The sequence below is a fragment of the Nicotiana tabacum genome, chromosome 10, assembly GCF_000715075.1.
Source record: "Nicotiana tabacum cultivar K326 chromosome 10, ASM71507v2, whole genome shotgun sequence".
NCBI classification, from domain to species: domain Eukaryota; kingdom Viridiplantae; phylum Streptophyta; class Magnoliopsida; order Solanales; family Solanaceae; genus Nicotiana; species Nicotiana tabacum.
Window position 1 is genome coordinate 111185050 of NC_134089.1, and position 10323 is coordinate 111195372.

Below are 10323 nucleotides of genomic sequence, written 5' to 3' on the forward strand. Positions count from 1 at the left end.
GTCATGAGGCAGAATCATTCAAAAGCAACCCAAGTGGGAGACAGTGAAATTTCAAACAACTTTTATTGTCTCTTGGCTTGGATTTTTAATGTTATAATTCAAGTGGAAGTACTAATATATTTGCTTTTGCTTTATTAATCAAATAGAACAATGTTGAACTCATCATTGTATTGTCTTGGGATTCTAAGACATCCCCAATATGTTATCACTTGAGTTCTTTGGGTCCCCTATTTTGTTTACTTTCTTATTTGGTCATCTGCTTTGCTTAAAATCCTCTTTTACTTTACGTGAAAGTTTTCTTATAGTCTCTTATTTTTTCAGGTATAAAGTAACAAAGCAATAACATTAACCAGAGAGTTTTCTGTTGAAGGAGAAAATATTTCTAGATTATTGTGACTAATGTGCTTTTATTAGGTTTACCATTTAGAGTTTAACTTCCAAACACTCACCTAAAAATTAACTACATATAATTTTCTATAAAAGTGGAATGAGTATTGGGGAAAATGCCATAAGCAACCTGTGGATAACGCATTAAATTACATTGTTCGGTGTAAAAAGCATTTTACAATGATAGGTGTATTAAGTTAAATCCAATTAGTTTCTAATTTGAATTTTGTTCGCTGATAGAATGATAAGTGCATGAAATTTGTAAAACATTTAATGTAATTTGGCATGTCCCCAACAAGTTATCTGCCATGTTTGTCGAGTTTCTTTATACTTATCCAAAATCTCAAACCATCAAATGCTAGAGCACGATTCTATTTTTCCGTCTTCCTTTTTTCTTTTAATGAAAAGGAATATAATTGTATTTCAGCATCTTCGGATTCTTGAGAAGCGAAGAATTTTATTGAATCCTCAACTAGGAGTAGAGTAGGTAGTAAATCACAATCTCTTTTCTTTGACTTGTAAGGCATAGGTAATTGATCTTGATTCTTGATTATATGATCTGCATCAAACTAATAGTGGGCAGTAAACAAGGAATTATATTACATAACGACATAATTAGACACATAAATATTTGGTATAATCTCCACGCTCCCAATATGATTACTTATCCACATAACTAAATCCAAGCTAGAGTTGGCACTAAAAATATCACATGATTTAAACCACTAAGGAAGTCCCAAACAAGGGGTCCATTTATCCCCTCTTTAGGGGAAAAAGCCAACTCCTTATACTTGTTCATATCAAACACTTTTTTTGTGTATAAAAATAGTTATCCATCTCAGAAATCTCAGAGCATCAATTGTTTTCTGACTATAGGCATTACCCAATTTCACATAATTACAAGAAAATCCGATGGAAAATCGCCGTAGAAAGAACAGTTCAGGGGACAAATTTTCATTTCCGATTATAATGCCAGTTCAAGAAGGACAAGAACTGGAATTTGAGTTTTCTGGTAGCGCATCGCCAGGGTCTCCAAAATCACCAGCAGATCATTTATTTTTCAATGGTAAACTCTTGCCACATTATTTCCCATGTCAACCAGCTAGTAATATTAGCAGTCCAATATCATTTTCGCGATCAACGAGCAGAACAAGCAGTGTTAGTAGCAAAGATTCACTCTTGTCTTCGCGCAGTAATAGCACAAACAGTAGAAGTAGCTGCAGTAGCAGTGCAAGAACAAGCATAAGCGAAACCTCTGAACTCAAACTAATTGGTCAAGGGAAAAAATCAGCTTTTACTAAGTATATGAACTCGTCGAGTAATATGCATACCGGTGTTTCACAAAAGTTGCAGTTTATTGTGACACCAGCGCCAGTTATGAAGAAAAAGCGACATGTTGTTGTTTCTGGATCTAAGAAAGAGAGTACTACCAAAGGACGCAAAGAATTAAAGTCAAGGAAACAGAAAAAGAAAAATGGTAAGAGGAAAGTAAGGTTCTGGTTTTTTCGAAGTTTTTTCAGCAAGTTTATATCTGCATGCAAGGAATGTCACGCTATGGAACCAACAAGAAAAGAGAGGTTTTCTCGTCATTGAAGATTTGACAATATTATTAATACTAATTAATTGCCTATTAATATATTACTGCTAGCTAGTTGTTAATTATATATATATGGCTAGTATGATGATTGGCAAAATTTTAATGTTGCTTAATTATTGATTTTAAAGATTTTGGGAGAGAAAATCTTTCTCAAGTCTGATAGCGATTAAGAAGCTTTGATTGTGCAAGGTTTTGTGCCATCCCTTTTCTGTCAATGGATTGATTTGTCCTTATGTCATTAGCTTATTTGTTGGCGGAAGAACCATATATAAATTTAATGCAACGTAGATATCTACTTATTGGTTAAGAGTAAATTGAGAAAAAGATTTACTCACACTCGATTAACACCAAATAAATTGACGCAAGACATATATCTTTCAATAACCTTTTAGCACTTAACTAATTATGGTTAAATATTCTCAAATAAACTTATGACTCTTATTGCTAAATAAATTGTTTTTAAAAAAACAAAGGAGAGTAAGTATTTTTCAAGTGAGAATGTCCAATCATATATTGTTGTTGATTGATCAAAATGAGCGTGAAATTGATCAATTGAATTCTCCTCTGCGGTGGGTTGAAGTTGTAGGGGTACTCTTTAGCATCAAATTAGATAAGTTACTTTCTTTTTTAGTATATTCCAAAATAAATGATACATTTCTAAATTTGAAAATAATTCAACTTTAAATTATTCATTTTACTCATTTTATCCTTAATGAAAATTTTTTATAATCATACAAATGTTATGGCCACACAAAATGTTTATCCAAAATCTTTTAAGATCATAAATTTCAAAAGTTTTTTTTTAAAACTTTATACCGAGTCAAACTATCCAATCTAAATTGAGACGGAGGGAATATATTTTTTGAAGACATGTAAATGAAAGAAAAGACTGCTGCTACTGCCGCCATAAAGATTACTTGGACAGGTTGGATACGTTTCGTTACAATCAACAATAAAGCGGCTAATCTAAAGTGATGGCCAAGGCTGGAGTTTTCATGCCTGAAATGACTACTTCCGTCGACATGAAAACCAATTAGAATAGAGACCAAGTATTTCGTTGTACATCGTTAGGTGCTAATAGAGTCTCCAAATTCAGGGAGGGGAAAAAAGTAGTAAAGTTGTGTTTAAATGTAATCTAACTGTGATAAACTCTCATATAAATCACCTGAATAAAATGAAATAAATACGAATGATTATATAAAACATCTCTAACTTTTCTTAATTGAAACTTAATAATTAGTTGATGAGTATTACTATATTTAGTAGGTGGGCTAAAGATTGTGGTGGAATGAATCCTATAATAAGAAATCTATTCGAGCTCATCAAATAAAAATATTTTTGGTAAAAAGAATTTTTCCTTTTATTAGATTTCAGACAGTATGAATTCAAATTAATCAGGCCTCACTGTAACACACCCTAAGAGGTCATTGGTAATAGGGGCGGGCATCGGTCGATTCGGTTCGGCTCGGTTGTGAATGTTATCGGTTTAGCATATTTGTTATCGATTTATAAATATGCTAAACCGATAACCGAAACGATAAGATATCGGGTATCGGTTAGTCGGTTATTGATCCTTATCGGTTTACCCGATAAAATAAAATAAATTTCCAAAATTTTCATGTATTTTATTATAGAAATCTTGATTATACTGTTAAGAGAAAGGAAATGAATTTTTTCTCATTTTCTTTCTCTTAAGAAAAGAGGGATTAAATTTCAACTTTAGAAAAGAAAACTTTCTTTGCATTTGAAATCCCAGTGAATGATCTCAATTTTCAGAGTTATCAGTTAGTAGGAGTAAGGAATAAGACATTCAATAATCTCTTACTAACTATTGTCACACCTCCTTTTTCCGCGCCCGCGAGGGTGCGTAGGGAGTTTTCTCCAATTAAAGGACAGTCGAAACGGGATTTGTTTGTTTGTTTCAGAGTCGCCACCTGGGAATTTTAAGGCGTCCCAAGTCACCAATTTTAATCCCTGAATCGAGGAGAATATGACTCTGTTTATTATTCTGCGAACCAGAAATCCGGATAAGGAATTCTGTTAACCCGAGAGAAGGTGTTAGGCATTCCCGAGTTCCGTGGTTCTAGCACGGTCGCTCAACTGTTATATTTGGCTTGATTATTTTGATTTGTTAAATACATTTTTATTGCATGATTTTATTATTACCGCTTCTATTTAGATTGTTTATAATTAAAGACCCTTTTTCGAATCGAATCACGCGTACGTGTATTCGTTTTATATATTAATATTTTTTAACGTGAAAATCGTGTCACGCGTACGTATACACAATGATAATATAATAATTATTATTCTTTTTCGAAATTTTTTATTATATATAAAAAAAGAAGACTTAAGTTCGAAATTGTGCTAAAAATAAAATTAAGAACGTTCGTCGCTCTTGTATAATTAAATATTGAACCGCACATCTCGAGTTATGTGAAATTAATATTGATGATCTCCGAGGAACCCCTTTTTTATTAAAAATTTGCTCGAAGTTGCGCGAACGCATAATTCGAATCGCCTTTAGAAGTATAATCAAGTCACGCGAACGCATCCTTAATTATGCAAATATTCTTGACAGTAATATAAATTCTCTACAAATGTTTATTGCATCCATCTATTTTAAATGTAAGAGTCATGAGAAATCACTATTTGAGATGCCTCTAAATTACGTGAAAAGAATTCACAATTCATTAAGTGTTGACCGCAAATTATATTTTTTTACGTGTGAATTATATTCCTCAAAAACCATGAGTTTAAAGAGTAAAATAAAAATAAAATAAAAATAAACAACGTGTGATTAATACTACCATTTTTATGGTAAATACAATATTTATCTACCCAAAAAGCGAATTGCGTATAAAACTTAGGAAAACAATTGATTTAATAAATGAAGTAATATTTTTTGAAGAATTTTCATTGTTATATTTGGAGCAAACGCTATTTACACATTTTTTGACTTAAAAGGTTACAATCTATAAATCTCATCCTTCTTTTACACCACTTGTTTTTAGTCTGAGGTTATAATTGTTTGGTTAATTTTGCTTACGAAGATTGGGTTTGAAATAAATAAACCAATTCTTATATTCTGCCTATGCGAATATTTGCAAACACTAACTCTATATTTTGTAAAAAATCATTGACATTATTTCATATATTAAAAGAAATGAGTTGATCGCGTTCCTAAAATAACTAAGCCATTTATTATTAAGAAAGAGAACTACTCTACCAATTGATTTAATACTATATTAACCAACTAAAACAAAACTGAAACTTAAACTAATAAAATTTAAATAAGTAGAAAACATCCTTATAATCAAACTTCATTTACTTGCCATGTTGAAGTTTTTCATGACATGAATTTTTAGATATGTACCTGATATTGGAAGCAAAAGAAAATGATGATGAGAATCAGCAGCAATAATAACAGTACAATAGCAACAACTGCCCAGCAACAGTAACAACCCAGTAACAGACCGGTGGAGTAGTAATCCCAAAAACAAAAGCTTTAAGCTTTAAATGAAACAACAACCATTAATACTAATTTCAAACAAAGAAAGAAAGCAGTAGATTTTTTTAGTTTTATTTTTTATTTTGAAAGCTTAAATATTTTTCGGAATTTTTCTCTCTATCTGTGTGTGTATATTTTTTCGTATCTCTCTCCCTATTTCTCTCTCTGTATTTCTTGTTCTTCTCCCCCTCTTGTGTTCAAGACTTCACATATATATAATCACATCCCATAAATCTTTTAATCAATTAAATCAATACTTTTTCTTTACCCAACCCATTATCCTTCCACTCATCCCCATTACATTAAATAAACATATCACACCACCCCATTATATTTTGTTCCCCATGCTTTATTTAAAATAATGCAAGATTCCCCTTTAATTTAAATCTTGTCCCCCCTTTATATTAAATAATCATATCACAACCCACCCCATTTCATTTTGTCCCCCATGCTTCAAATAAACAATTTCAAAATGTACAATTCCTAAACTACCCCTTCCGACCTTACTGAAATTACCAAACTACCCCTGAACGTATTACAAATTTACCAAACTACTCATCAGCTATAACACATCAATTAATCAAACTTAACCAAAATATAGACAATATGATCAATTTCTAACAATGTTCAAACAACAATATGAACATGGATGAACATCATAACAACAATATCACATGAACACGATTTTAACAATATTTCAACAACAAATCACATGAACACGAATTGAACAACAAAGAACAACTAAAATTTGATTGAACAATATTTTAGCAACAAACAATCCTATTTTCGGATTCAACAACAACAACAAACAAAGTATGAAGATTTCTAAATTCAATCATATTGAACTTAAAATCAACTCTAACAACATTATAACAAACAATTCTTATATTAAACTTTAAACAAGATTATGAGAACAATTCAAGCAATAATCATAAATGGTAAACAAGAAATCAAACTATACAAAATTCGGATTCAAGATCATCCAAACAAAGTATGAACATGAATGAATCTATTTTAAGACAACAAACATGACGGATTAAACGATTAAAACAATATATTCCTTTAATACAACTAAATTCTTTAAACAAATAACAAGATCGACGAAGAAACAATTATGAACTTAAACTTGAACTTAACAATATTAACAATTTCTAACAATACGTAAACACATGAAACAAATTGAAGAAATAGTTGATTAAATTTCAATTTGAATCTAACAAACATCAAACTAATAAATATTCACTTAAACAACAATACAAACATGAAATAAACATGAAAGATAACTAATTAATCTTTCATTTGAAATCTGAAAAATTAATTTAACAAACAACACATGAACACGAACTAAAAATTAATTCAAACGATAAACAAAACAAACCTTTGCCGATTTTAGATTCGAAAATATCAAAACGAAATGCGGACAAAAATAAAATTCAAAAATCTACTAACCGGAGATGAACGACGAACAAACGACTGAACCAACAACGAATTTGACGAGCCTCGACCAAAGCTCGAACCAACGATGACGAACGCGATTAAGAAGTAACTGAAGAAACGGGACAGTAGCAAAATCTGGACGATGAAGCAGCGGCAAACGGGATGACGAAGGAGAAGAAGCAGCTAATGACGATGCTGCCATGGCCAGCGAATTCAAACCAGAAACGCGAGCAGCAGTAGTTCGGAGACTGAAGCAGTTGTTCGTGTGTTTGGCTAGCGACAGAGTAAGCAGCGACGAGCCGCATCCATGGAATCCATGGTGTTTCAGAAACAAGGGCAGCAGCGAGAGACAAAAGCAGTAGCGCGAGCTTGGAGTAGCCATGGACGCTCGTCGCAGTTGGACATGGGCAGCAGCGTGACACAGTGGCGTCGACTTGTTCGGCTTAAGGACATCGAAGGAGAAGGACGCAGCAACCTGAGCAGCCGGTCGACGATGAGCTTGTCCATGGAAGCGACTGGGTGTAACAGTGGAAGGAGGCGACGGAACAGTAGGGTCGACGGGCCAAGCGACTGGGTGTAACAGTGGTGTTTGGTGGGGGTTTGGACGTGATGCTGGTGCTGGTCAGCCATGGATGTTGATGGCGAAGCTCAGTGACGACGGGGATGAAGCGGGCAGCGGTGGGTTTGATATTTTTTCTTCTTTGATTGAGGGTTTTCCGGCGATGCAACGGGGAGGTCGACGTGACGAACGTGGAGTTGGGTTTACTTGGAAGCTTGGCCGGCTGTGTGGGGGGAGGAACAGCCATGGCTGCTTGAGGTTGGGAGTTGGAGGTTGGAGAAGATGAAGCAAAGGGAGGGGGGCGGAGGTGTTTCTTAGGTTTTTTAGGGTTTTTGGTTTTTTTTCTTTTTGTTTTGTTTTGTTTTTGTTTTGTAAAAAGGAAAAAATGAAAATGAAGAGGGGGAGTTGGGTTATGGACTGGGTCGACCCAGTTCGAAATGGACTGGGTCGTAGGGAAGATTGGGCCATTTTTTGGGCCTATGGCTTGAAATTGAAGAAGAGGCCTAATTCCGACTTTCTTTATATTTTCGCTCTCTTTTCTTCTTTTATTTTTCTAAAACTAAATTATAAAAATACTTAAACTATTATTAAGAACTAAATTAAGTTATAAAAGCGCAAATTAACTCCCAATAACAATTAACGCACAATTAAGTATTAATTAAGCATAAAATTGTATATTTGGACATTAAATGCTAAAAATGCAAACGATGCCTATTTTTGTAATTTTTAATTTTTTTGTAAAACAAATTTAATTACTAACAATTGTAAAATTAAATCCTATATGCAAAATGCGACATATTTTTGTATTTTTTATTAATTTAGCAAATAAACATGCACAGATAAATACAAATAACTATTCAAAATATCACAAAACATCACAAAATTGCACACCAAGAAAAATTAAATTATTTTTTAATTTTTTTGGGAGTAATTCTCATATAGGGAAAAAATCACGTGCTTACAACTATCTCACTGCGTGTGAGAATAGAAGGTAGTATGACAGCTAGGAGGTTGAGTTGTGACTGGAATTAGCTCAACTCACATGGTATCAGAGCAATCGATACTGATTGCATTTTGGTTGAGTAGTTTCGTATTTGTGTGATACAAATTCTCTCTCAAATTCAATAATTAGAGACGAGAAAATTGACCACACGCACCCTCTGTTTCTGCATCCTTCGAATAGCTCAGTTTTGATCTCAATACATCTCACCGGGTCTGAAAACTATGGATTATGGCGTAGGATGATGCGAATTGCTCTTCAAGCTAAACGAAAGCTAGGGTTCGTAACTGGTACATATAAGAAGGATACCTTTAAGAAGGAATTACATGAGGAATGGGAGACATGCAATGCAATTGTGCTCTCATGGATCATGAACACTGTATCAACGAATCTCGTTAGTGGAATAACTTATGCATCAGATGCACACCTAGTTTGGGAAGACCTGAAGGAGAGGTTTGACAAGCTCAATCGAGTTCGAATTTTTCGATTACACAAAGAAATTGCAACGATTTCCCACGGAGCTGATTCTATTGATTCCTATTTCACAAGGCTGAAGGAAATGTGGTCAGAGTATAATGCTTTAGTCCCCACATCAGGTTGTGACTGTGTTAAGTCAAAAGACTATATTGAACACATTCATTGCCAAAGGCTGCTTCAATTTCTCAGTAGTCTGAATGAGACCTATGAGGAGGCAAGAAGGTAGATTCTGATGAAGACATTTGAACCAACTTTGAACCAAGCTTATGCATTGATAATTGAGGAAGAAAGCCAAAGATCAAATTCATATTCATCCTTAGGCACAAGAAGAGATCCTATTAATATGCAAGTTGGACGAGGACAAGGCTACAAAAGGAAGAAGCCATTCATAAAATGTGACTATTGCAAAATGAGTGGCCACTTGAAAGAAAATTGCTACAAGTTGATAGGTTACCCTGAAAATTTTAATGTCAAGAGGAAGGTTGTGAACAATTGTGCTACTAGAAATTCTGTACATGAAGAACAAACACACACTGCTTTGAGGAAGAGCACACAATGATGGTCATACATGAGGGCATTTCTTCACTGAGAATCAATATAGACAAATTATAGATATTCTGAATAAAGATACAATAGTACCACAAGTCAACATGGCAAGTATTGCTACTACACTAATGACTTATAGTTGTAGTAAGGAATGGATAGTTGATTCCGGTGCGACTCATCACATTGCTGCTTTCCTAGATATATTATACTCTAAGACTGAGTTGAAAACTGGTAGAGATCAAGTACATTTACCTACTAGTAATTAAGAAGACAAATACCTCTCACATTGGTAGTGCAACATTTTCTTAAGGATATGGAGGTTAAGAATGTTCTATATGTTCCTGACTTCAAATTTAATTTGTTGTCATTGTCAAAACTCACAGAAGAACTCAGTTGCTCTGTTCACTCCTATCCTGATTTATATGTATTTTAGGACCTTTGGAGTGGTAGGGTGAGGGAGATTGGTAAGGAAAAATGAGGCTTGTATGTGGTGAAGGATGAGCACATAACTAGAGTTTTGAAGCAAGCATCAGTTGCAGCAGTCCACAAACCAGAAGTAGACAGAAATCTTTGGCATAAAAGACTAGGCCACACCTTTGTCAGTACAACGAGAAATATAAAATTTCTACAGCTTAAAGATCTTTATGTAAATAAAGATTATTCTATCTACCCCTTGGCTAAGCAAAGTAGACTAGTTTTTCCTATATGTGTTACAAGGAGTAGTAGTCCTTTAATACTTTTGCATATGGATGTTTGGGGACCATACAAGTTTCCCACATATGATAAAAATTACTATTTTCTAATAATTG

At 33.7% G+C, this 10323-nt stretch overlaps 2 protein-coding genes across 2 annotated transcripts; both read left to right on the top strand.

Annotated features, from left to right (window-relative positions):
- Window positions 1-1299: 1299 nt before the first annotated feature.
- LOC107777579 (uncharacterized) lies at window positions 1300-1980 on the top strand. Its single transcript, XM_016597631.2, has one exon. The coding sequence runs from the start codon at window positions 1300-1302 to the stop codon at window positions 1978-1980; it is 681 nt and encodes a 226-aa protein (XP_016453117.2).
- Window positions 1981-8735: 6755 nt separating this feature from the next.
- Window positions 8736-9194, top strand: LOC142165304 (uncharacterized). Its single transcript, XM_075223885.1, has one exon. It carries the CDS (start codon window positions 8736-8738, stop codon window positions 9192-9194), a length of 459 nt encoding a protein of 152 aa, XP_075079986.1.
- Window positions 9195-10323: the final 1129 nt, after the last annotated feature.